At 50.1% G+C, this 27,674-nt stretch overlaps 1 protein-coding gene across 9 annotated transcripts in view; it reads right to left on the bottom strand.

The window, feature by feature from the left end:
• Window positions 1-27,674, bottom strand: part of PLEKHA5 (pleckstrin homology domain containing A5) — a 120,836-nt gene that overhangs the window by 36,039 nt on the left and 57,123 nt on the right. For 4 of the 9 annotated variants that reach the window (XM_083180728.1, XM_083180731.1, XM_083180729.1 and 1 more), the window contains 8 exons: window positions 26,584-26,637; window positions 25,394-25,474; window positions 22,321-22,383; window positions 21,029-21,109; window positions 20,803-20,952; window positions 19,518-19,619; window positions 8,839-8,950; window positions 5,967-6,013 (listed from right to left, as the gene is read on the bottom strand). In XM_083180728.1, coding sequence (XP_083036854.1) covers window positions 5,967-6,013; window positions 8,839-8,950; window positions 19,518-19,619; window positions 20,803-20,952; window positions 21,029-21,109; window positions 22,321-22,383; window positions 25,394-25,474; window positions 26,584-26,637 — 690 coding nt within the window. Of the gene's footprint in view, window positions 1-5,966; window positions 6,014-8,602; window positions 8,728-8,838; window positions 8,951-19,517; window positions 19,620-20,802; window positions 20,953-21,028; window positions 21,110-22,320; window positions 22,384-25,393; window positions 25,475-26,583; window positions 26,638-27,674 lie in introns of all 9 variants that reach the window. The other 5 variants (XM_083180730.1, XM_083180734.1, XM_083180732.1 and 2 more) reach the window with 3 other exon arrangements.

Raw genomic sequence — 27,674 nt, 5'->3', positions numbered from 1 at the left:
GGGGGATATGACATATACTGAAGTGGTGAGTACAGGTCTGAGGGGGATATGCAAGATGACCTTAATTATAGCAATAATGTTAATTACTCATTGTTTCTTCATGCTAGGAATATTTTCCTGACTTTACCAAATAACTGGAAAGTGTATTTGAAGCTATAAAAGATTTAAAGCTATTTCATAATAGAGGTATGTAACCATTGATTTACAACATGGAGAATGTAATATCTCCCAGGAATATAACAATGGAAGTAAGATCAATTGTTTTTCCCTTTATATTAGGGGATTTATCAGAAACACCATTTACAAATAGAGGCTGTATCTCCTCTCTATGTGATTAAAGGTATGTGAATGAAGTAATACTTTATGGTCTATTGAATGCAATTAAACATAATGGGAATAAAACGACCTTCCTTATGATGTAACCAGGTCAAAATCAAACAAAAAAACTTACCAGAGGGATTCACCCCATATCATCGGATACACCAAAAATAAACCTAAGAATAGGCAAAATTACTCAGAAGGTATGTGAAGAAAAAAACAATCCATGAAGGGATCTATATGTCTCCCCCCACATATGTGTATATATATTTTTATGTACTTTTATTAATTGTATTTATTTATTTTATTAATTTTATGTACTTTTATAATTTTTTTTAAATGTACTTATGATACATTTTTTGTATAATATATATGTGAAATTGTATGTAAATATATGTAATGTCAATTGTTTATATGGAATTATGTTATATTTCATAGATAAAAAAAGCCCCTGATGAAGTTCCTAACCGGAACGAAATGCAGAAAAACAGAAGCTACAAGCATCTTTGTTCTTTTACATAATAATTTTTATAAATATATTTATTGAATGGACATTACATATTGCACCTAGGGCGCTGGGGACACTATTGTGGCGAATATATATATATGTATATGTATATGTATAAGTGGACAATATAACAGAATTATAAACACAATTAAGATACATAAAAAACATTTTCGTGCCTACATAAAATTGTAATTACATCATTCCAGAAACCAATCATGAGTTCGAGCTGTGACACTTCCGTGCGTTCCAAACACAGGAGGGTGTAATTGAATTAGGCGTCCCACAAGTAAGCAGACACATCACTTCCGTGCGGCTCACGCACCGGAAGGCAGAAGCCGGACCACGCTGTATCATTCTTTATGTAATTATAAAACAACTAACATCAGTATCTTGATGGGATGGTCCCCTGGCATTCTCATGCACTTTTTGGGCAGTAAGGCGCCCTACAGAACCTGATGGCGTGACCCACTGTGTTTTCCATAACAAGCCGCTACGTCACTTCCTTGCACTCCTCAGACGTAAACAGGAAGTGAATCTCAGTAACCCGGAAACAACTCGCCCAGCAGGTATAAAGAGAGCTGCAGTTTAAGTCACTCTGTAGCCTTGAAAAAGAAAGCAGCAGCTGTGGAAACGCGTTGGCTGACAGTGACTGATATTCTTCTTACCTGGGCTGTGGGCCTTGTCCACCCCCAGCCACTTATCAGCTATTTGTTTTTATTCCATTTTTATAATAAATTTATTGTGGTACTAAGACAGTTCCCATCGCCTTTATATATCACTCCACCCACGAGTCTGTTGAATAGGACTGACAGTCTCCGGCTGCCGCTGAATAGGACTGACAGTCTCCGGCTGCCGCTGAATAGGACTGACAGTCTCTGGCTGCCGCTGAATAGGACTGACAGTCTCCGGCTGCCGCTGAATAGGACTGACAGTCTCCGGCTGCCGCTGAATAGGACTGACAGTCTCCGGCTGCCGCTGAATAGGACTGACAGTCTCCGGCTGCCGTTGAATAGGACTGACAGTCTCCGGCTGCCGTTGATTAAGAGGAATCTCTCAAGAACTACCGACCTCTCACGAGAATTCCCCGATAATTGACTCCCAGCAAAGCCGCCGGGAGGGTGGGCGGGCCACTCAGACCGGCTACGGGGGCAGCATATGGCGCCCGGGCCTGAGGTTCCCCACCCCTGCTATACAGGTTCCCCATGTATTTTCATCACCTGGAAGTTTCCTAATCACACATTCATACATGCCCTTTCTTTCTTTTGTTATGTAAAAATGGTATATGGGCCCATGCCAATGGAGTTGTAAAGAGTTGGTCGCATGTAAAGAGACCGTTCCAGGAGTCTGGATACCCATTCCTTTGTGAGTACGGTACACTGTTCACTTACACCCACTATTGTATTCGGCACAGAAGGTGTCCTTTATATACGGGATCACGCAATTTAATTTGTGAGTTCACATCACTTCAAATATCCATCACCATCCGATATCACGTTCACTACACGAGACCAGCGCCATCAGTGTTGTTTTCCCGTTGCAAATTCTACAAAGGAGGCGTTCCAGTGATCCTCCATCAACATTGAGGCTGCAAGGACTTCTAGATTGCACCTTGGGACTTTCTAAATTTCTTTTGTTTAATTGATAATGTATATCAATATCTTCCCCACAACGGAGCCCAAGGTCCCCGGCCAGTGATTCCATAATGGGAAAAAAGTCCCAGTAATTGTGTAATCTCTCTGCCTCTCTCCCTTACAGAGACCATGCTGGGACAAATCAGCAAAGCCCAGTATAGAAGCTATAATGGTAACCCAGTGCTGGGGGGGGAGGGGGTCTCATACACAGAATCCAGGAGAGGTCCCATTACTAACTCCCCGCTCCCTCCTCCAGCACTGCCCAGTATAGAATCTATAATGGTTACACAGGAAAGGGGGGGGGGAGGGGAGAGGGGTCTCATACACAGAATCCGGGATAGATCCCATTACTAACACCCGCTCCCTCCTCCAGCACTGCCCAGTATAGAACCTACAATGGTTGCACTGGGGGGTCTTCATACACAGAATCTGGGATAGGTCCCATTACCAACAACCCGCTCCCTCCTCCAGCACTGCCCAGTATAGAACCTACAATGGTTGCACTGGGGGGGTCCTCATACACAGAATCCGGGATAGGTCCCATTACTAACGCCCGCTCCCTCCCCAGTATAGAATCTATATAATGGTTACATTGGGGGGGGGGGGGTCCTCATACACAGAATCCAGAGATAGGTCCCATTACTAACGCGCCTCTCCCTCACACAGCACTGCCCAGTATAGAACCTATAATGGTTACATTGGGGGGGGGGGTCCTCATACACAGAATCTGGGATAGGTCCCATTACTAACACCCGTTCCCTCCCCCCAGCACTGCCCAGTATAGAACCTATAATGGTTACATTGGGGGGGGGGGGGTCCTCATACACAGAATCCGGGATAGGTCCCATTACTAACACCCGCTCCCTCCCCCCAGCACTGCCCAGTATAGAACCTATAATGGTTACATTGGGGGGGGGGGTCCTCATACACAGAATCTGGGATAGGTCCCATTACTAACACCCGCTCCCTCCCCCAGCACTGCCCAGTATAGAATCTATATAATGGTTACATTGGGGGGGGGTCCCTCATACACAGAATCCGGGATAGGTCCCATTACTAACACCCGCTCCCTCCCCCCAGCACTGCCCAGTATAGAACCTATAATGGTTACATTGGGGGGGGGGGTCCTCATACACAGAATCTGGGATAGGTCCCATTACTAACACCCGCTCCCTCCCCCAGCACTGCCCAGTATAGAATCTATATAATGGTTACATTGGGGGGGGGGGGTCCTCATACACAGAATCCGGGATAGGTCCCATTACTAACACCCGTTCCCTCCCCCCAGCACTGCCCAGTATAGAACCTATAATGGTTACATTGGGGGGGGGGGTCCTCATACACAGAATCTGGGATAGGTCCCATTACTAACACCCGCTCCCTCCCCCAGCACTGCCCAGTATAGAATCTATAATGGTTACACTGGGGGGGGGGGTCTCATACACAGAATCTGGGATAGGTCCCATTACTAACGCCCCGCTCCCTCACACAGCACTGCCCAGTATAGAACCTATAATGGTTACATTGGGGGGGTCCTCATACACATAATCCGGGAGAGGTCCCATTACCAACACCCGCTCCCTCCCCCAGCACTGCCCAGTATAGAATCTATAATGGTTACACTGGGGGGGTCTCATACAAAGAATCCGAGATAGGTCCCATTACCAACACCCGCTCCCTCCCCCCAGCACTGCCCAGTATAGAACCTATAATGGTTACATTGGGGGGGGGGGGGGGGGTCCTCATACACAGAATCTGGGATAGGTCCCATTACTAACACCCGCTCCCTCCCCCCAGCACTGCCCAGTATAGAACCTATAATGGTTACATTGGGGGGGGGGGTCCTCATACACAGAATCCGGGATAGGTCCCATTACTAACACCCGCTCCCTCCCCCCAGCACTGCCCAGTATAGAACCTATAATGGTTACATTGGGGGGGGGGTCCTCATACACAGAATCTGGGATAGGTCCCATTACTAACACCCGCTCCCTCCCCCAGCACTGCCCAGTATAGAATCTATATAATGGTTACATTGGGGGGGGGGGGGGGGGGTCCCTCATACACAGAATCCGGGATAGGTCCCATTACTAACACCCGCTCCCTCCCCCAGCACTGCCCAGTATAGAATCTATATAATGGTTACATTGGGGGGGGGGGGGGGTCCTCATACACAGAATCCGGGATAGGTCCCATTACTAACACCCGTTCCCTCCCCCCAGCACTGCCCAGTATAGAACCTATAATGGTTACATTGGGGGGGGGGGGGGGGGGGTCCTCATACACAGAATCTGGGATAGGTCCCATTACTAACACCCGCTCCCTCCCCCAGCACTGCCCAGTATAGAATCTATAATGGTTACACTGGGGGGGGGGTCTCATACACAGAATCTGGGATAGGTCCCATTACTAACGCCCCGCTCCCTCACACAGCACTGCCCAGTATAGAACCTATAATGGTTACATTGGGGGGGTCCTCATACACATAATCCGGGAGAGGTCCCATTACCAACACCCGCTCCCTCCCCCAGCACTGCCCAGTATAGAATCTATAATGGTTACACTGGGGGGGTCTCATACAAAGAATCCGAGATAGGTCCCATTACCAACACCCGCTCCCTCCCCCCAGCACTGCCCAGTATAGAACCTATAATGGTTACATTGGGGGGGGGGGGGGGGTCCTCATACACAGAATCTGGGATAGGTCCCATTACTAACACCCGCTCCCTCCCCCCAGCACTGCCCAGTATAGAACCTATAATGGTTACATTGGGGGGGGGGTCCTCATACACAGAATCCGGGATAGGTCCCATTACTAACACCCGCTCCCTCCCCCCAGCACTGCCCAGTATAGAACCTATATAATGGTTACATTGGGGGGGGGGGGGGTCCTCATACACAGAATCTGGGATAGGTCCCATTACTAACACCCGCTCCCTCCCCCAGCACTGCCCAGTATAGAATCTATAATGGTTACACTGGGGGGGGGGTCTCATACACAGAATCTGGGATAGGTCCCATTACTAACGCCCCGCTCCCTCACACAGCACTGCCCAGTATAGAACCTATAATGGTTACATTGGGGGGGTCCTCATACACATAATCCGGGAGAGGTCCCATTACCAACACCCGCTCCCTCCCCCAGCACTGCCCAGTATAGAATCTATAATGGTTACACTGGGGGGGTCTCATACAAAGAATCCGAGATAGGTCCCATTACCAACACCCGCTCCCTCCCCCAGCACTGCCCAGTATAGAGCCTATAATGGTTACATTGGAAGGGGGGGGGGGGGGGGGTCCTCATACACATAATCTGGGATAGGTCCCATTACTAACGCCCTGCTCCCTCCCCCCAGCACTGCCCAGTATAGAGCCTATAATGGTTACATTGGGGGGTCCTCATACACAGAATTTGGGATAGGTCCCATCACTAACGCCCCGCTCCCTCCACAGCATATGCTTCACACCATTAGTGCTGCAGGCCACACACACGTCCCCCCATTACTCACCTCACTCGAGTTCTTCCCTGAAGAGAATAAGTTTGTGTCAGGATTACCTGTTAAGGTTCAAACAAAGATCATTAGCATCTCATTGTGTCTGCATTAAGTGTAGAACGGTCTGCGTCATTACTACTGCTGTAGCCCAGATGATCAGGATCACACCTGAACCATTTACCAGGGGTGTGCAATAAGTTTCCAGAGGAGACACAATCTGACTGACCGGCTGTGACCCGAGACCTCAGAACAATGTTCCTGTATAATGTCGGGGCCCCATCGAGAGCAGACCGAGGCTCGGGTGACTTGGTGTCACAACAGGCTGGTCAGGGCTGATTGCGGTCACTGATACTCATAGTAACATAGTAATTAAGGCTGAAAAAAGACGTTAGTCCATCGAGTTTCTACCTATCTGACATGTTATGGGCCCCATACATCAGCAATCACAATTAATGGATTTCCAGATCCAGGGATTTTTTGGCCAGATAAATGGATTCTACAATCTATCTGACTTTGCCCACACATTACAGATTTATTTCAGTGATCGGCAGATTTTTCCATCTAAAGATTGCATCTTCATATCTGGAAATTGCCCAATCGATTGTCATTTCAGCTGTTCATAATGTAAATAGATGAAGAAGACGAATTGGGAATGCCCACACATATAAAAAAGATCTGCAGATAATACCAGATTATTAAACATGTTTAAAAACCTGATTAAGCAATCGATTGGCGATTTTGATTGGGATTGCCAAAAGGGGGAGCCCACACATCTAAAATTAATTGTGGCAATCATCTCCATATCTGAAAATTGTCACAATTAATTGCTGATGTATGGGGCCCTTAAGTCATATCTATAGGATTCCCTTAGTGGCCAAGAAAGTATTCAGTTTTGTAAATTTACTAACAGTAGTTGCTGTAATCACCCCACCGGCAATGAGTTCCAGAATGTTACTGCTCTAATAGTGAAGAATCCTCTTCCTAATTCAGAATGGAACTTCTTTTCCTCGAGCCTCAGTACATGCCGCGTGTCCTAAGTATAGGCCTGTTCGTGACCAATCATCTCCCAGTTCCATATGATTCCCAATCCTGTATGTGAACATACTAATAATATCACCTCTCAGCCTCCGATTCTCCAGTGAGAACATATTCAGCCTGGTATAACCTATCCTTGTATTCTAGTGATTCCAGACCTGTTACTAGCTCAGTCGCCCTTCTCTGTACCTGATCCAATTCATTTATGTCCTTCCTAAGGTGCAGTGCCCAGAACCGAACACAGTATTCCAAGTGTGGTCTCAGCAATGCCCTGTAAGGAGGCTCTATCACATTGGCATCCCTTGAATCCATACCCCTTTTAATGCATGCCAGTGTCCGGTTTGCTTTTGCTGCTGCACTTGAGCAGTGTGCACTATTACTCAATTTTGCATCTATGATGACCCCCAAGTCCTATAATAACTCCATTTAGCCTATAAGTAGCTTGTTCATTTTGAATTACTTTACATTTATCAACGTGAAACTGCATTTTCAACCTTTCCAGTTTATTTAAGTCACTTTGTATTGTTTCCTCATCCCCTGCTGAGATAATTTCCTTACTCAATTTCGGGTCTTCTGCAAATATTGCAATTTTACTGGCTATATCACTTCCAATATCATTAATGAATATATTAAACAAGGTGGGTCCCAATATTGAAGCTTGCGGGACTCCACTTTGGACAATACCCCAGCTGGAATGTATGCTATTTACCACCACTCTCTTTCCCCGATTGTCCAACCAGTTTTTAATCCAATTACAAATTTCATCTCCTAACCCTAAATTACCTAGTTTCATTAATAACCTTTTATGAGGTTATAACAACCTTTTATGAGGCACTCTGGGAGATCATCACTGGTGATAAATCCTAGATCCACTAGATCCTCGGACCAAACAGTCAGCCCAGTGGACCCCAGTTGGAGGTGTCCTTCCACAGAAATTCTGAAGTGAGCTCAGCGTGGACAACTAGATGGTGGCTGTTTTTGTGTTCAAGAGCTGGAAGACATTTGCAGGTGCAGTCCAAGGAATTAAGCTTGTGGTGTCCTTTTCCATCAGGACATTTCCCCTGCCCAGAAATCCAGAAAGGGGGTACATTTTATGGGCCATGAATACATCCAGAAGCTTAATCATCCACTATCCAGTCCAGACCTGGCCCCCTGCGACTTCCTCATGGTCCTACACATCAAGCAGATGATGTGGTGGGATCCATTTTGTCGCTGCAGTGAAGATCTTCATCCAGCATGTAGGAGGACAATCCTTTTCTAGACTGGCCAGTGGTGCCACTGAGTGGTCTGAGCTCAGGCATCTTTGCATAAACCCCTCTTTCCCGATACCCTGTGTATCGGGAAACTTATTACACACCCACATTCTATAGTATAAAAGCCAGCCAAGTCACTTGCGTACCCTGCATGTACTGATGTCACCTTCTGTGAAGGTTCTCTATGGGGAAGTCTAATTGCCATATTCAGCAGCCTGACCTCCCCCGATAGCTGAGGCCACATCTCCGATATTACAATGAAGAATATTGTACAGGGATTTTTCCCCCTTATATATAGTATTTGTAGAGCTTAGACCAGAATCTGCTAATGAACTAACTCAAGCTATCAAGGACTACGGTTACCTCTGCCCGTCAGTGTCGCCGGGGGCGGAGCATTGCTCAGCTGCCCCGGACGTTTATATCCTTCCATTAAAAGCACAAACGAAGATTCTTTGTTTTACAAAGACTTGATAAACAGACCCCAATATCTGAGAAATGAGATGGAAACAGGGAATCACAGTTACCACAGGTAATGACCACGGCCTACAGCGCTATGGTATATTGGTGGCGCTACAGTAATAATAGCTTATAGAGGGCACCTGTCTCTGTGGACGCTCTCTGCTGTTTGTGTTTACTCAGTCCTTCCATCACGTCCTGAATCCTCCAGATCTCTTTCTGCATCTGTGCCCGCTGTATGCCCGCCGACTCCGTCTACACATAAAACAGGACCATGGTCAGTAAGGATCCTGCTACTATGCCAATCACTGCAGCAGGGAATATGGGACTATACAGGATGCCAAGTGTCCACCAACAAACACAGGTCTTGTGCAAGGGAAAATACAGGTAATGGGGGTAGATACATGCAGCACAGGTAAAGGTGTGCTATAGATATATATATAAGAAAGAAAGGACTGGCACTCCTGGGATTTGTGAAAAGTTTCTTGTATTTCAAAAAATAATAACGACCAACGTTTCGGGGCAGATGCCCCTTTGTCAAGGTGTAGGTGATATCACCTACACCTTGACAAAGGGGCATCTGCCCCGAAACGTTGGTCGTTATTATTTTTTGAAATACAAGAAACTTTTCACAAATCCCAGGAGTGCCAGTCCTTTCTTTCTTCTATTGTCCATCCATATGAACGGGCACCCGGGTAGCTGAACAGGAGGGGTGAGTGCCGGGCCGCAACCCAGATATATATATATATATATACACATACACACACACATATACATACATACATACACACATATATCACATGGCCGCACCTGCACCTCTCCTCAGAGCAGGGAAAGATACAGGTAATGCAGGTAAAGGTAATGCATATATCACATGGCCGCACCTGCACCTCTCCTCAGAGCAGGGAAAGATACAGGTAATGCAGGTAACGGTGTGCTACATATATCACATGGCCGCACCTGCACCTCTCCTCAGAGCAGGGAAAGATACAGGTAATGCAGGTAAAGGTGCGCTACATATATCACATGGCCGCACCTGCACCCTCCTCAGAGCAGGGAAAGATACAGGTAATGTAGGTAAAGGTGCGCTACATATATCACATGGCCGCACCTGCACCCTCCTCAGAGCAGGGAAAGATACAGGTAATGCAGGTAACGGTGCGCTACATATATCACATGGCCGCACCTGCACCCTCCTCAGAGCAGGGAAAGATACAGGTAATGCAGGTAACGGTGCGCTACATATATCACATGGCCGCACCTGCACCCTCCTCAGAGCAGGGAAAGATACAGGTAATGCAGGTAAAGGTGCGCTACATATATCACATGGCCGCACCTGCACCTCTCCTCGGAGCAGGGAAAGATACAGGTAATGCAGGTAACGGTGCGCTACATATATCACATGGCCGCACCTGCACCCTCCTCAGAGCAGGGAAAGATACAGGTAATGCAGGTAACGGTGCGCTACATATATCACATGGCCGCACCTGCACCTCTCCTCAGAGCAGGGAAAGATACAGGTAATGCAGGTAACGGTGCGCTACATATATCACATGGCCGCACCTGCACCTCTCCTCAGAGCAGGGAAAGATATAGGTAATGCAGGTAAAGGTGCGCTACATATATCACATGGCCGCACCTGCACTTCTCCTCAGAGCAGGGAAAGATACAGGTAATGCAGGTAAAGGTGCGCTACATATATCACATGGCCGCACCTGCACCTCTCCTCGGAGCAGGGAAAGATACAGGTAATGCAGGTAAAGGTGCGCTACATATATCACATGGCCGCACCTGCACCTCTCCTCAGAGCAGGGAAAGATACAGGTAATGCAGGTAAAGGTGCGCTACATATATCACATGGCCGCACCTGCACCTCTCCTCAGAGCAGGGAAAGATACAGGTAATGCAGGTAACGGTGCGCTACATATATCACATGGCCGCACCTGCACCTCTCCTCAGAGCAGGGAAAGATACAGGTAATGCAGGTAACGGTGCGCTACATATATCACATGGCCGCACCTGCACCTCTCCTCAGAGCAGGGAAAGATATAGGTAATGCAGGTAACGGTGCGCTACATATATCACATGGCCGCACCTGCACCCTCCTCAGAGCAGGGAAAGATACAGGTAATGCAGGTAAAGGTGCGCTACATATATCACATGGCCGCACCTGCACTTCTCCTCAGAGCAGGGAAAGATACAGGTAATGCAGGTAAAGGTGCGCTACATATATCACATGGCCGCACCTGCACCTCTCCTCGGAGCAGGGAAAGATACAGGTAATGCAGGTAACGGTGCGCTACATATATCACATGGCCGCACCTGCACCTCTCCTCAGAGCAGGGAAAGATACAGGTAATGCAGGTAACGGTGCGCTACATATATCACATGGCCGCACCTGCACCTCTCCTCAGAGCAGGGAAAGATATAGGTAATGCAGGTAACGGTGCGCTACATATATCACATGGCCGCACCTGCACCCTCCTCAGAGCAGGGAAAGATACAGGTAATGCAGGTAACGGTGTGCTACATATATCACATGGCCGCACCTGCACCTCTCCTCAGAGCAGGGAAAGATACAGGTAATGCAGGTAACGGTGCGCTACATATATCACATGGCCGCACCTGCACCCTCCTCAGAGCAGGGAAAGATACAGGTAATGCAGGTAAAGGTGCGCTACATATATCACATGGCCGCACCTGCACTTCTCCTCAGAGCAGGGAAAGATACAGGTAATGCAGGTAAAGGTGCGCTACATATATCACATGGCCGCACCTGCACCTCTCCTCGGAGCAGGGAAAGATACAGGTAATGCAGGTAACGGTGCGCTACATATATCACATGGCCGCACCTGCACCCTCCTCAGAGCAGGGAAAGATACAGGTAATGCAGGTAAAGGTGCGCTACATATATCACATGGCCGCACCTGCACTTCTCCTCAGAGCAGGGAAAGATACAGGTAATGCAGGTAAAGGTGCGCTACATATATCACATGGCCGCACCTGCACCTCTCCTCAGAGCAGGGAAAGATACAGGTAATGCAGGTAACGGTGCGCTACATATATCACATGGCCGCACCTGCACCTCTCCTCAGAGCAGGGAAAGATACAGGTAATGCAGGTAACGGTGCGCTACATATATCACATGGCCGCACCTGCACCTCTCCTCAGAGCAGGGAAAGATACAGGTAATGCAGGTAAAGGTGCGCTACATATATCACATGGCCGCACCTGCACCTCTCCTCAGAGCAGGGAAAGATACAGGTAATGCAGGTAACGGTGCGCTACATATATCACATGGCCGCACCTGCACCCTCCTCAGAGCAGGGAAAGATACAGGTAATGTAGGTAAAGGTGCGCTACATATATCACATGGCCGCACCTGCACCCTCCTCAGAGCAGGGAAAGATACAGGTAATGCAGGTAACGGTGTGCTACATATATCACATGGCCGCACCTGCACCCTCCTCAGAGCAGGGAAAGATACAGGTAATGCAGGTAAAGGTGCGCTACATATATCACATGGCCGCACCTGCACCTCTCCTCAGAGCAGGGAAAGATACAGGTAATGCAGGTAACGGTGCGCTACATATATCACATGGCCGCACCTGCACCTCTCCTCAGAGCAGGGAAAGATACAGGTAATGCAGGTAAAGGTGCGATACATATATCACATGGCCGCACCTGCACTCTACTCAGAGCAGGGAAAGATACAGGTAATGCAGGTAACGGTGTGCTACATATATCACATGGCCGCACCTGCACCTCTCCTCAGAGCAGGGAAAGATACAGGTAATGCAGGTAAAGGTGCGATACATATATCACATGGCCGCACCTGCACTCTACTCAGAGCAGGGAAAGATACAGGTAATGCAGGTAACGGTGTGCTACATATATCACATGGCCGCACCTGCACCTCTCCTCAGAGCAGGGAAAGATACAGGTAATGCAGGTAACGGTGCGCTACATATATCACATGGCCGCACCTGCACCCTCCTCAGAGCAGGGAAAGATACAGGTAATGCAGGTAACGGTGTGCTACATATATCACATGGCCGCACCTCTCCTCAGAGCAGGGAAAGATACAGGTAATGCAGGTAAAGGTGTGCTACATATATCACATGGCCGCACTGGACCTCTCCTCAGAGCAGGGAAAGATACAGGTAATGCAGGTAAAGGTGCGCTACATATATCACATGGCCGCACCTCTCCTCAGAGCAGGGAAAGATACAGGTAATGCAGGTAAAGGTGCACTACATATATCACATGGCCGCACCTGCACCCTCCTCAGAGCAGGGAAAGATACAGGTAATGCAGGTAAAGGTGCGCTACATATATCACATGGCCGCACCTGCACCCTCCTCAGAGCAGGGAAAGATACAGGTAATGTAGGTAAAGGTGCGCTACATATATCACATGGCCGCACCTGCACCCTCCTCAGAGCAGGGAAAGATACAGGTAATGCAGGTAAAGGTGCGCTACATATATCACATGGCCGCACCTGCACCTCTCCTCAGAGCAGGGAAAGATACAGGTAATGCAGGTAACGGTGCGCTACATATATCACATGGCCGCACCTGCACCCTCCTCAGAGCAGGGAAAGATACAGGTAATGCAGGTAAAGGTGCGCTACATATATCACATGGCCGCACCTGCACCCTCCTCAGAGCAGGGAAAGATACAGGTAATGCAGGTAACGGTGTGCTACATATATCACATGGCCGCACCTCTCCTCAGAGCAGGGAAAGATACAGGTAATGCAGGTAAAGGTGTGCTACATATATCACATGGCCGCACCTGCACCCTCCTCAGAGCAGGGAAAGATACAGGTAATGCAGGTAAAGGTGCGCTACATATATCACATGGCCGCACCTGCACCCTCCTCAGAGCAGGGAAAGATACAGGTAATGTAGGTAAAGGTGCGCTACATATATCACATGGCCGCACCTGCACCCTCCTCAGAGCAGGGAAAGATACAGGTAATGCAGGTAAAGGTGCGCTACATATATCACATGGCCGCACCTGCACCTCTCCTCAGAGCAGGGAAAGATACAGGTAATGCAGGTAACGGTGCGCTACATATATCACATGGCCGCACCTGCACCCTCCTCAGAGCAGGGAAAGATACAGGTAATGCAGGTAAAGGTGCGCTACATATATCACATGGCCGCACCTGCACCTCTCCTCGGAGCAGGGAAAGATACAGGTAATGCAGGTAACGGTGCGCTACATATATCACATGGCCGCACCTGCACCCTCCTCAGAGCAGGGAAAGATACAGGTAATGCAGGTAAAGGTGCGCTACATATATCACATGGCCGCACCTGCACCTCTCCTCAGAGCAGGGAAAGATACAGGTAATGCAGGTAACGGTGCGCTACATATATCACATGGCCGCACCTGCACCTCTCCTCAGAGCAGGGAAAGATATAGGTAATGCAGGTAACGGTGTGCTACATATATCACATGGCCGCACCTGCACCTCTCCTCAGAGCAGGGAAAGATACAGGTAATGCAGGTAACGGTGCGCTACATATATCACATGGCCGCACCTGCACCCTCCTCAGAGCAGGGAAAGATACAGGTAATGCAGGTAAAGGTGCGCTACATATATCACATGGCCGCACCTGCACTTCTCCTCAGAGCAGGGAAAGATACAGGTAATGCAGGTAACGGTGTGCTACATATATCACATGGCCGCACCTGCACCCTCCTCAGAGCAGGGAAAGATACAGGTAATGTAGGTAAAGGTGCGCTACATATATCACATGGCCGCACCTGCACCCTCCTCAGAGCAGGGAAAGATACAGGTAATGTAGGTAAAGGTGCGCTACATATATCACATGGCCGCACCTGGACCTCTCCTCAGAGCAGGGAAAGATACAGGTAATGCACGTAAAGGTGCGCTACATATATCACATGGCCGCACCTGGACCTCTCCTCAGAGCAGGGAAAGATACAGGTAATGCAGGTAACGATGCGCTACATATATCACATGGCCGCACCTGCACCCTCCTCAGAGCAGGGAAAGATACAGGTAATGCAGGTAACGGTGTGCTACATATATCACATGGCCGCACTGGACCTCTCCTCAGAGCAGGGAAAGATATAGGTAATGCAGGTAAAGGTGCGCTACATATATCACATGGCCGCACCTGCACCTCTCCTCAGAGCAGGGAAAGATACAGGTAATGCAGGTAACGGTGCGCTACATATATCACATGGCCGCACCTGCACCTCTCCTCAGAGCAGGGAAAGATACAGGTAATGCAGGTAAAGGTGCGCTACATATATCACATGGCCGCACCTGCACCTCTCCTCAGAGCAGGGAAAGATACAGGTAATGCAGGTAACGGTGTGCTACATATATCACATGGCCGCACCTGCACCCTCCTCAGAGCAGGGAAAGATACAGGTAATGCAGGTAACGGTGTGCTACATATATCACATGGCCGCACCTGCACCTCTCCTCAGAGCAGGGAAAGATACAGGTAATGTAGGTAACGGTGTGCTACATATATCACATGGCCGCACTGGACCTCTCCTCAGAGCAGGAAAAGATTCAGGTAATGTAGGTAACGGTGTGCTACATATATCACATGGCCGCACCTGGACCTCTCCTCAGAGCAGGGAAAGATACAGGTAATGCAGGTAACGGTGCGCTACATATATCACATGGCCGCACCTGCACCCTCCTCAGAGCAGGGAAAGATACAGGTAATGCAGGTAACGGTGTGCTACATATATCACATGGCCGCACCTCTCCTCAGAGCAGGGAAAGATACAGGTAATGCAGGTAAAGGTGCGCTACATATATCACATGGCCGCACCTGCACCCTCCTCAGAGCAGGGAAAGATACAGGTAATGCAGGTAAAGGTGCGCTACATATATCACATGGCCGCACCTGCACCCTCCTCAGAGCAGGGAAAGATACAGGTAATGCAGGTAAAGGTGCGCTACATATATCACATGGCCGCACCTGCACCCTCCTCAGAGCAGGGAAAGATACAGGTAATGCAGGTAAAGGTGCGCTACATATATCACATGGCCGCACCTGCACCCTCCTCAGAGCAGGGAAAGATACAGGTAATGCAGGTAAAGGTGCGCTACATATATCACATGGCCGCACCTGCACCCTCCTCAGAGCAGGGAAAGATACAGGTAATGCACGTAAAGGTGCGCTACATATATCACATGGCCACACCTGCACCCTCCTCAGAGCAGGGAAAGATACAGGTAATGCAGGTAACGGTGTGCTACATATATCACATGGCCGCACCTGCACCCTCCTCAGAGCAGGGAAAGATACAGGTAATGCAGGTAAAGGTGCGCTACATATACCTGGACCTGTAATAACCTAGGGAAAGATACAGGTAATGCAGGTAAAGGTGCGCTACATATATCACATGGCCGCACCTGCACCTCTCCTCACAGCAGGGAAAGATACAGGTAATGCAGGTAACGGTGTGCTACATATATCACATGGCCGCACCTGCACCTCTCCTCACAGCAGGGAAAGATACAGGTAATGCAGGTAACGGTGCGCTACATATATCACATGGCCGCACCTGCACCCTCCTCAGAGCAGGGAAAGATACAGGTAATGCAGGTAAAGGTGCGCTACATATATCACATGGCCGCACCTGCACCCTCCTCAGAGCAGGGAAAGATACAGGTAATGCAGGTAAAGGTGCGCTACATATATCACATGGCCGCACCTGCACCCTCCTCAGAGCAGGGAAAGATACAGGTAATGCAGGTAAAGGTGCGCTACATATATCACATGGCCGCACCTGCACCCTCCTCAGAGCAGGGAAAGATACAGGTAATGCAGGTAACGGTGCGCTACATATACCTGGACCTGTAATAACCTAGGGAAAGATACAGGTAATGCAGGTAACGGTGTGCTACATATATCACATGGCCGCACCTGCACCTCTCCTCACAGCAGGGAAAGATACAGGTAATGCAGGTAACGGTGCGCTACATATATCACATGGCCGCACTGGACCTCTCCTCAGAGCAGGGAAAGATACAGGTAATGCAGGTAAAGGTGCGCTACATATATCACATGGCCACACCTGCACTTCTACGTATACCTGTACCTCTCCTAACCTAGGGAAAGATACAGGTAATGCAGGTAAAGGTGTGCTACATATACCTGGATCTGTAATAACCTAGGGAAAGATACAGGTAATGCAGGTAAAGGTGTGCTACATATAACTGGATCTCTCCTAACTTAGGGAAAGATACAGGTAATGCAGGTAAAGGTGTGCTACATATAACTGGATCTCTCCTAACCTAGGGAAAGATACAGGTAATGCAGGTAAAGGTGTGCTACGTACTGTATACCTGGACCTCTCCTAACCTAGGAGAAGATACAGGTAATGCAGGTAAAGGTGTGCTACATATAACTGGACCTGTACTAACCTAGGGAAAGATACAGGTAATGCAGGTAAAGGTGTGCTACGTACTGTATACCTGGACCTCTCCTAACCTAGGAGAAGATACAGGTAATGCAGGTAAAGGTGTGCTACATATAACTGGACCTGTAATAACCTAGGGAAAGATACAGGTAATGCAGGTAAAGGTGTGCTACATATAACTGGATCTCTCCTAACCTAGGGAAAGATACAGGTAATGCAGGTAAAGGTGCGCTACATATATCACATGGCCGCACCTGCACCCTCCTCAGAGCAGGGAAAGATACAGGTAATGCACGTAAAGGTGCGCTACATATATCACATGGCCACACCTGCACCCTCCTCAGAGCAGGGAAAGATACAGGTAATGCAGGTAACGGTTTGCTACATATATCACATGGCCGCACCTGCACCCTCCTCAGAGCAGGGAAAGATACAGGTAATGCAGGTAAAGGTGCGCTACATATATCACATGGCCGCACCTGCACCTCTCCTCAGAGCAGGGAAAGATACAGGTAATGCAGGTAACGGTGTGCTACATATATCACATGGCCGCACCTGCACCTCTCCTCACAGCAGGGAAAGATACAGGTAATGCAGGTAACGGTGCGCTACATATATCACATGGCCGCACCTGCACCCTCCTCAGAGCAGGGAAAGATACAGGTAATGCAGGTAAAGGTGCGCTACATATATCACATGGCCGCACCTGCACCCTCCTCAGAGCAGGGAAAGATACAGGTAATGCAGGTAACGGTGCGCTACATATATCACATGGCCGCACCTGCACCTCTCCTCAGAGCAGGGAAAGATACAGGTAATGCAGGTAAAGGTAATGCATATATCACATGGCCGCACCTGCACCTCTCCTCAGAGCAGGGAAAGATACAGGTAATGCAGGTAAAGGTGCGCTACATATATCACATGGCCGCACCTGCACCCTCCTCAGAGCAGGGAAAGATACAGGTAATGCAGGTAACGGTGCGCTACATATATCACATGGCCGCACCTGCACCTCTCCTCAGAGCAGGGAAAGATACAGGTAATGCAGGTAAAGGTGCGCTACATATATCACATGGCCGCACCTGCACCCTCCTCAGAGCAGGGAAAGATACAGGTAATGCAGGTAACGGTGCGCTACATATACCTGGACCTGTAATAACCTAGGGAAAGATACAGGTAATGCAGGTAACGGTGTGCTACATATATCACATGGCCCCACCTGCACCTCTCCTCACAGCAGGGAAAGATACAGGTAATGCAGGTAACGGTGCACTACATATATCACATGGCCGCACTGGACCTCTCCTCAGAGCAGGGAAAGATACAGGTAATGCAGGTAAAGGTGCGCTACATATATCACATGGCCGCACCTGCACTTCTACGTATACCTGTACCTCTCCTAACCTAGGGAAAGATACAGGTAATGCAGGTAAAGGTGTGCTACATATACCTGGACCTGTAATAACCTAGGGAAAGATACAGGTAATGCAGGTAAAGGTGTGCTACATATAACTGGATCTCTCCTAACTTAGGGAAAGATACAGGTAATGCAGGTAAAGGTGTGCTACATATAACTGGATCTCTCCTAACCTAGGGAAAGATACAGGTAATGCAGGTAAAGGTGTGCTACGTACTGTATACCTGGACCTCTCCTAACCTAGGAGAAGATACAGGTAATGCAGGTAAAGGTGTGCTACATATAACTGGACCTGTACTAACCTAGGGAAAGATACAGGTAATGCAGGTAAAGGTGCGCTACGTACTGTATACCTGTACCTCTCCTAACCTAGGAGAAGATACAGGTAATGCAGGTAAAGGTGTGCTACATATAACTGGACCTGTAATAACCTAGGGAAAGATACAGGTAATGCAGGTAAAGGTGTGCTACATATAACTGGACCTGTACTAACCTAGGGAAAGATACAGGTAATGCAGGTAAAGGTGTGCTACATATAACTGGATCTCTCCTAACCTAGGGAAAGATACAGGTAATGCAGGTAAAGGTGTGCTACGTACTGTATACCTGGACCTCTCCTAACCTAGGGAAAGATACAGGTAATGCAGGTAAAGGTGTGCTACATATAACTGGACCTGTACTATCCTAGGGAAAGATACAGGTAATGCAGGTAAAGGTGTCCTAAGTATACCTGGACCTGTCCTAACCTAGGGGAAGATACAGGTAATGCAGGTAAAGGTGTGCTACATATAACTGGACCTGTACTAACCTAGGGAAAGATACAGGTAATGCAGGTAAAGGTGTGCTACATATAACTGGACCTGTACTATCCTAGGGAAAGATACAGGTAATGCAGGTAAAGGTGTGCTACGTATACCTGTACCTGTCCTAACCTAGGGGAAGATACAGGTCATGCAGGTAAAGGTGTGCTACTTATACCTGAACCTCTCCAAGTCTCTCTAAATGATCCCGCATCTGGTTTCTGGCTGTGGTCACATCTCGCTCTAACTTGTCGTATTCTCTCCAGGATCGTTCCAGCTCCTACAATAAGCAGAACAGAGAATGTCTCCAGAGTGCAGGAAAGAATCTATTGGCAACATTGAGACCAACCTATCTCTTATATAATAGCCCGGAACGGTCACTCTGTGTGTGTATAACGCTGGGCGGAGTCAAAGAGTTAAACTCCGCCCAGCGTTACACACACAGATCTGGGTTAATATATAGGAGAGAAGAGATTAGCTACTATAGGAGGCAGTGGGGCACAGCAGAACCCAGCACCTGCTACCTCCCCCCGCCAGAGTCCCCAGCACCTCCTTCATCCCCCAGCAATATCTCCCCGCACTGTTACTAGCGCACCTCCCCATTTCCACTGGCAGCATCCCCAGACAGGTGCTGCCGCGCAGTCTAGCCCTCCCCCCCCCGGCTTTGCTCGCTGGTGGATCAGGTACAGCCAGAGCCTGGGGGAGCAGTCTGCGGTGGTCTGTGTGTGGCAGTGTCCTGTCAAGGCCCCAGCCACACCACGCCGCCCCCCTCCTGCCAGACTCCCAGTGACCCCAGCGCACCTCCTCATTTCCCCAGCAGGGTCCAAAGCTACCACCCCTGCCAAGTTCCCCCCACCCCACAAATCCCCACGCAGCATTCCCAGCACAACCACCCCCCACCCCCCCCCCCCCCCATGCTCTCCCGGCCCTGTCACCTCCTCATTCCCCCTGGCAGGTTCCACAGTGTCGCTGGTGCACCTCCTCATTCCCGCGGAAGTTTCCCCAGCCCCATCCCCTCCCCGCAATCCCCCCTGCAGCATCCCCTGTCCATCACCAACCCAACTACAGCACCCATGCACCCACATGCGGCCCTGCACCTAACAAAATCACACGGCCCTACCCCGCAACTGCACCACACACAGGATACCCAAACTCACCACTCACCCACACCACCCCCAAGCACCGCTCCCACACCCATAGCACCCCACCCAATACACGCGTTCACAGGTTAAGGGGGCGCAGCCCCTTACGATGGTGTGAAGAGCGCCCCTAGGGCACGATGAATCACCTAGTAAGGAATATAAACCTGACAGAAGAGAACACTCTGCTCAACATTCTGTGTAATAACCATGAGGCCACTGGGGGCGCTATCCTATTGTAATGATGATACTTCTGCTCTGACTGCGATGGCATGGCTACTGTATTCAGTATGGTGGCAGGGATGATATATGAGCCCCACTTACCGCCGAAGCCCGTGACACCTCTCGGCACGTACTAAGAAGCCCGTTTTGTAGTTCGTCCCTCTGCAGAACGACACTCTGAATGGCTGTAGGGTTGTCTGTATTCATCTCAATCTCCTGACTGGCAGAGACCAAAGCCTGTTCCAGGGTGTACTAGGGGAGCAAAGGAAATGAATTAGTCTACAAGGAAGCTGCAGTGCTGAGAACCACAGCTAGGTGGTGCCATTACCTTCTCCTTGTGTAACTGCTGCAGCTTCTGCTCCAGTGCCTGGACCAGTTTGTCCTGTTCACACAAACTGCTCAGCTTGGCCTGGGAAGAAGCACAGATATAAGTGGGAGGTCATCCCAGCTCCACGTCACCCCGATACCGACACATGTATGTTAAAGGGTTAAGCTTTGAAGTCCACATTACACAATGCAGAGAGTTAGGAGCCAATGACAGAAGGAACGACCTGCTCCTCCTTGTTCTAGGCCAGTGGGTCCCATGGCCCAGGCAGTAATGGCAATTGTTGCCATTAAAATCGATGGTTGCCATAGATTGTGCTAAACTATGCAATGGATGATCATTAATATTTTTACCTATCGATGGTCATCCATTAAGTTTGAGTGATAGGACTGGGGGCCAATTAAAACACAAGGGGCGGGGCTTCGCGGGTGTCAGGGGCGGGGTTATGCTCCGTGTCCTGGCACTTTGGGGGGAAAAAAGCAAAACTTTGATTTTGCTGTGCCATTGATGGAGGGAAATCATCTGGTTCTACCCCACCGATGGCGAAAGTATTCGACATTGGCCATAAACCATCGAGTATTTTGAATCATCGATGGTCAATGGCCATCCATAGGCATAGGCCAGCCTTCCCTCCCCCAATCCTTTGCCTAGGCCGGCCAGCCCCCCCCTCCCTTTGGCCTAGCCAAGCTAGCACCCCCCGCACCTTGGCCTAGCCCAGCTGGACCCCTGCCCCTCGGCCTAGGTTAGCCGGACCCCTGCACCTTGGCCTAGGTTAGCCGGAACCCCGCACCTTGGCCTAGGCCAGCCGGACCCCCGCACCTTGGCCTAGGCCAGCCGGACCCCCGCACCTTGGCCTAGGCCAGCCAGACCCCCGCACCTTGGCCTAGGCCAGCCAGACCCCCGCACCTTGGCCTAGGCCAGCCAGACCCCCGCACCTTGGCCTAGGCCAGCCAGACCCCCGCACCTTGGCCTAGGCCAGCCAGACCCCCGCACCTTGGCCTAGGCCAGCCAGACCCCCGCACCTTGGCCTAGGCCAGCCAGACCCCCGCACCTTGGCATAGGCCAGCCGGACCACCACCCCTCAGCCTAGGTTAGCCGGACCCCCGCACCTTGGCCTAGGCCAGCCGGACCCCCGCACCTTGGCCTAGGCCAGCCGGACCCCCACCCCTCGGCCTAGGCCAGTCAGACTCCCGCCCCTCGGCTCGGCGGTATAAGGAGGAAGCTGAGTCCACGTCACTGTAACCAGACCACCTATTTGCAGGGTAAGGAGCAGTGTCTGTACTACGATTACTCACATCCACGTCCACCTCTTCAGTCCGGTGCTTATATCCGGTAGGCCGGCAGTCCTCCTGACTCATCTACAAGCAGAGACTCAGGATTAGAGATCTAGTAATCAGCCGTCCGTCCGGTTCTCTACTCTTTAGCATCTGATGCATTATATGATGCCGGCTTGTGCCACAACTACACATTAGCGGGATGGAAAATGGATCAGCCACAGACCAGAGACAGATCTGATACCATCAGTTACCAGACACTGAAATTCCCATGTCTGCCAATATGCCCATGTTACCCATAGGTATGGTTCTGTATACCCGCCACAATGACCAGTACCAAACACAAAAGCCATTACCATGCCACGGCTCTGGGGAGCACTAATCTGCACAGGTTACATCAGTCATTACTCAGAAGCACCACCGTAGCCTCCTCGCATTCACTTATCGCATTGCCGCCCACCATGCCTTACACATGCACCTGCGCAATGGAGCCATGATCAATAAACGCACACACGGACGGTAATATTATGTATTATCCTGCAGAAGGCTCCGCCTCATAGACCTACATCATAGAACGACACAGCACCACACGGTCACACAGGCAGGCATAGTCATGCACAGTAGATGGAGAGATGACAGCGCACGTACGTGGTGATAACAGCAGCCACGCGGTGCTGGCTTGTCATGCACATCCAGAATATCTCAGCGCAAGGGAACATCAAGCAGTGCTGAAAATACATCTAAAGATGAAAGTAGAGGAAAATGGATGAACAGCAAAACACTCGGGAGGTAGCCGGCGCCCCTGAATGCTTACCAACCCCCACAACGTATGGATAACCCATTCTGGAGGTGCCACCTGCTGCCCACTCCCTCCCCAGTCTGGCACATCACAGTCTGCGTGGGTCTCATAGTTGTGAAAACGAAGATCAGGGCTCAAAGCGATTGCGCGTAACCATCGCCACACTATCGGAGGCCTGGCCTCTAGGCATCAATCCCGAGGGCCACACAAGAGCAGCTGGGCTCATACGTGGCTTGTGCTCAAATCCATCCAATACTAGGCATAGTACATACCCAGAGGTCACGCTCAGGCCTGTATGGATAGCACCGCAGCACTCTCAGCCCACCAGAGGTCACGCTCAGGCCTGTATGGATAGCACCGCAGCACTCTCAGCCCACCAGAGGTCACGCTCAGGCCTGTATGGATAGCACCGCAGCACTCTCAGCCCACCAGAGGTCACGCTCAGGCCTGTATGGATAGCACCGCAGCACTCTCAGCCCACCAGAGGTCACGCTCAGGCCTGTATGGATAGCACCGCAGCCCTCTCAGCCCACCCAGTTGCCCAGGTAACCAGCCTGCGGTCCCCCTGCGGGCTCCGCCTTCTCGGAGCGGGATCTGCACAGGACTGAGGAGTGCAGCGCGTGCGGCGATGTTACGGCATGATACAGACAGACGCCAACAGCCAATACTAGGCATAGTACATACCCAGAGGTCACGCTCAGGCCTGTATGGATAGCACCGCAGCCCTCTCAGCCCACCCAGTAACCAGCCTGCGGTCTCCGCCTTCTCGGAGCGGGATCTGCACAGGACTGAGGAGTGCAGCGATGTTACGGCATGATACAGACAGACGCCAACAGCCAATACTAGGCATAGTACATACCCAGAGGTCACACTCAGGCCTGTATGGATAGCACTGCAGCCCTCTCAGCCCACCCAGTAACCCAGGTAACCAGCCTGCGGTCCCCCTGCGGGCTCCGCCTTCTCGGAGCGGGATCTGCACAGCACTGAGGAGTGCAGCGCGTGCGGCGATGTTATGGCATGATACAGACAGACGCCAACAGCCAATACTAGGCATAGTACATACCCAGAGGTCACACTCAGGCCTGTATGATAGCACTGCAGCACTCTCAGCCCATCCAGTAACCAGTAACCCAGGTAACCAGCCTGCGGTCCCCGCCTTCTCGGAGCGGGATCTGCACAGCACTGAGGAGTGCAGCGCGTGCGGCGATGTTACGGCATGATACAGACAGACGCCAACAGCCAATACTAGGCATAGTACATACCCAGAGGTCACGCTCAGGCCTGTATGGATAGCACCGCAGCCCTCTCAGCCCACCCAGTAACCCAGGCAACCAGCCTGTGGTCCCCCTGCGGTCTCCGCCTTCTCGGAGCGGGATCTGCCCAGGACTGAGGAGTGCAGCGCGTGCGGCGATGTTACGGCATGATACAGACAGACGCCAACAGCCAATACTAGGCATAGTACATACCCAGAGGTCACGCTCAGGCCTGTATGGATAGCACCGCAGCCCTCTCAGCCCACCCAGTAACCCAGGTAACCAGCCTGCGGTCCCCCTGCGGTCTCCGCCTTCTCGGAGCGGGATCTGCACAGCACTGAGGAGTGCAGCACGTGCGGCGATGTTACGGCATGATACAGACAGACGCCAATAGCCAATACTAGGCATAGTACATACCCAGAGGTCACGCTCAGGCCTGTATGGATAGCACCGCAGCACTCTCAGCCCACCAGAGGTCACTCTCAGCCCACCAGAGGTCACGCTCAGGCCTGTATGGATAGCACCGCAGCCCTCTCAGCCCACCCAGTAACCAGTAACCCAGGTAACCAGCCTGCGGTCACCCTGCGGGCTCCGCCTTCTCGGAGCGGGATCTGCACAGCACTGAGGAGTGCAGCGCGTGCGGCGATGTTACGGCATGATACAGACAGACGCCAATAGCCAATACTAGGCATAGTACATACCCAGAGGTCACGCTCAGGCCTGTATGAATAGCACCGCAGCCCTCTCAGCCCACCCAGTAACCCAGGTAACCAGCCTGCGGTCCCCCTGCGGTCTCCGCCTTCTCGGAGCGGGATCTGCACAGCACTGAGGAGTGCAGCACGTGCGGCAAGGTTACGGCATGATACAGACAGACGCCAACAGCTGATACTTGTGCGGGACACAGAGGGGAGGCAAAATAAAAGTGATGATGAAGAGCTCACCACACAGTTAAGCACAGTGATGCTTGCATGTGATGTCACTGAGGGAGGGGGGTTTGCGTATGATGTCACTGAGGGAGCGGGGGTGATGGCGTTGGGCTTACTTGCTGGTACAGGTGCGGTCTAAGCGCAGAGTTCTCAATCAGAGCATGAACCATGCTGATTAACGGCTCATTGTCTTTCATCTATGTCAGACACGGAGGAGCAGACAGTTTAATGGTTATACACAAGGCTATCCTGCACACATGGCCCTGCTCTGTCCCTGCACAATCCCATATAGAATTCTCATAGGACGGACATTGATGTGCAATGGTTTTATCTTCACAAATTGCCCTTTAGTAAAACATTTCCCCTATAGTCCCCAGGGGTAATGGGTCATTGGATCGACAGCAAATAGGTTGACAAGCATTAGGTCAACAGAGTCACTAGGTCGACACAAGCATTAGGTCGACAGTCAATTGGGTTTTTCGCATTAATTTGAGCCGGCATGTCGACATGGACACTATTTTATTCTCTCACCACGCCCTACGAGTGGATGGTAGGGCACATGTTGGCACATGTCGGCTTAAAAAAACACCATGTTGACCTTTTGACTGTCGACCTTTGCCATGTCGACCTAATGACCCTGTCAAGCAAACCCATGTCGACCTAATGCTTGTCCGCAGACACGGAGAAGTGACATACAGGTTGTGGGAATGGCACCAGGACTCACGCAGCGCATACACTGAAGCCTGCTGTTCTAACGTATGGACCCAGGAGGGGACGATAACCTGCAGATGGGACGTTCCTCAGAAGACGCAGAGGAACGCCGACGTGTCGGCATGTTGTATACATATTATTATAGCTGCTGAATCCAATATTCTGACCGACTGCAGAAGCTCCTAAATTTATATCTCTCAGAATCCAATTCCCCTAACCCAACAGAAGCTCATATACCGCATTCCTACACTACACCAGAGCTGGGGGACCTGCTGTAATTAGGCACAACGGACAGTATTGCAGATGTGGCCCCCAGGGGCCCAGGACAGATACATAAGGCAGGTCTCATTCCTACTGAAGGATATGGACAGTATTGCAGATGTGGCCCCTAGGGGCCAAGGACAGACATATAAGGCAGGTCTCATTCCTACTGCAGGATATGGACAGTATCACATACTGTATGTGGCCCCAGGACAGACACATAAGAGGCAGGTCCTACACATTAGCATTCTGATCAGGTACAGGATGGGTTCAGCGTCAGGTTACAGAAACTCATCTACACGCAGTAAATGCACAAAAACCTTCCAAATCCCACCTGGTCATCCACATAGATGAGGGTCCTTTGAAGATGATGTGAGAGAATCTCATTCTACAGCAGCAGCATTAAGGAATAAAGAGACAGAGCAACGTGTAAGACAGAGAACATCTCAACTCAGCATGCGTTACTGATTCATAGTATCACTAGCCAGTACACCACGCATACATAGTATCACTAGCCAGTACACCACGCATACATAGTATCACTAGCCAGTACACCACACATACATAATATCACTAGCCAGTACACCCCACATACATAGTATCACTAGCCAGTACACCACTGATACATAGTACATCTCATCTCAGCATGCGTTACTGATACACCGTATCACTAGCCAGTACACCACGCATACATAGTATCACTAGCCAGTACACCACGCATACATAGTATCACTAGCCAGTACACCACGCATACATAGTATCACTAGCCAGTACACCACGCATAGTATCACTCCTCCCTGCACCACTGATACATAGTACATCTGATCTCAGCATGCGTTACTGATACATAGTATCACTAGCCAGTACACCCCGCATACATAGTATCACTAGCCAGTACACCACTGATACATAGTACATCTCATCTCAGCATGCGTTACTGATACCCCGTATCACTAGCCAGTACACCCCGCATACATAGTATCACTAGCCAGTACACCACGCATACATACCGTGTTTCCCCGATAATAAGACACTGTCTTATTTTTAATTTTCAGTCCAAAAAACACCATAGGGCTTATTTTCAGGGTAGGGCTTATTTTAGCTCCTCAGTCCCTGCTTTTATCCACATCATGCCCCTCAATCACCTTATACTTTAAGCACAACTGACGCTTTCCTTTCCTTCTGCATTTTTCAGCCACTCAGCCTTTCCGGCGCCGCTCAGTCTCTCCGCTTCCGCCTGTGTACAGATGCCAATCAGTCCCTGAGGTGCGCAATGACGTCACATGCCCAATGCATCCCTGCATCAGCAGAGGCTTCAGAGCTGCAGCAGCGTCCATTTCATGCGGGGGGCAGAGCTGGAAGTTTAGCACAGGGACTGGGCAAAATGGGGATTTAGCTAGGGTTTATTTTAGGGGTAGGGCTTAT

The sequence above is a fragment of the Crinia signifera genome, chromosome 4 (assembly GCF_055691185.1).
Source record: "Crinia signifera chromosome 4, ASM5569118v1, whole genome shotgun sequence".
NCBI classification, from domain to species: Eukaryota; Metazoa; Chordata; class Amphibia; order Anura; family Myobatrachidae; genus Crinia; species Crinia signifera.
Note: the sequence above shows the minus strand (reverse complement) of the source record. Positions and strands in the feature narration are given on the sequence as shown.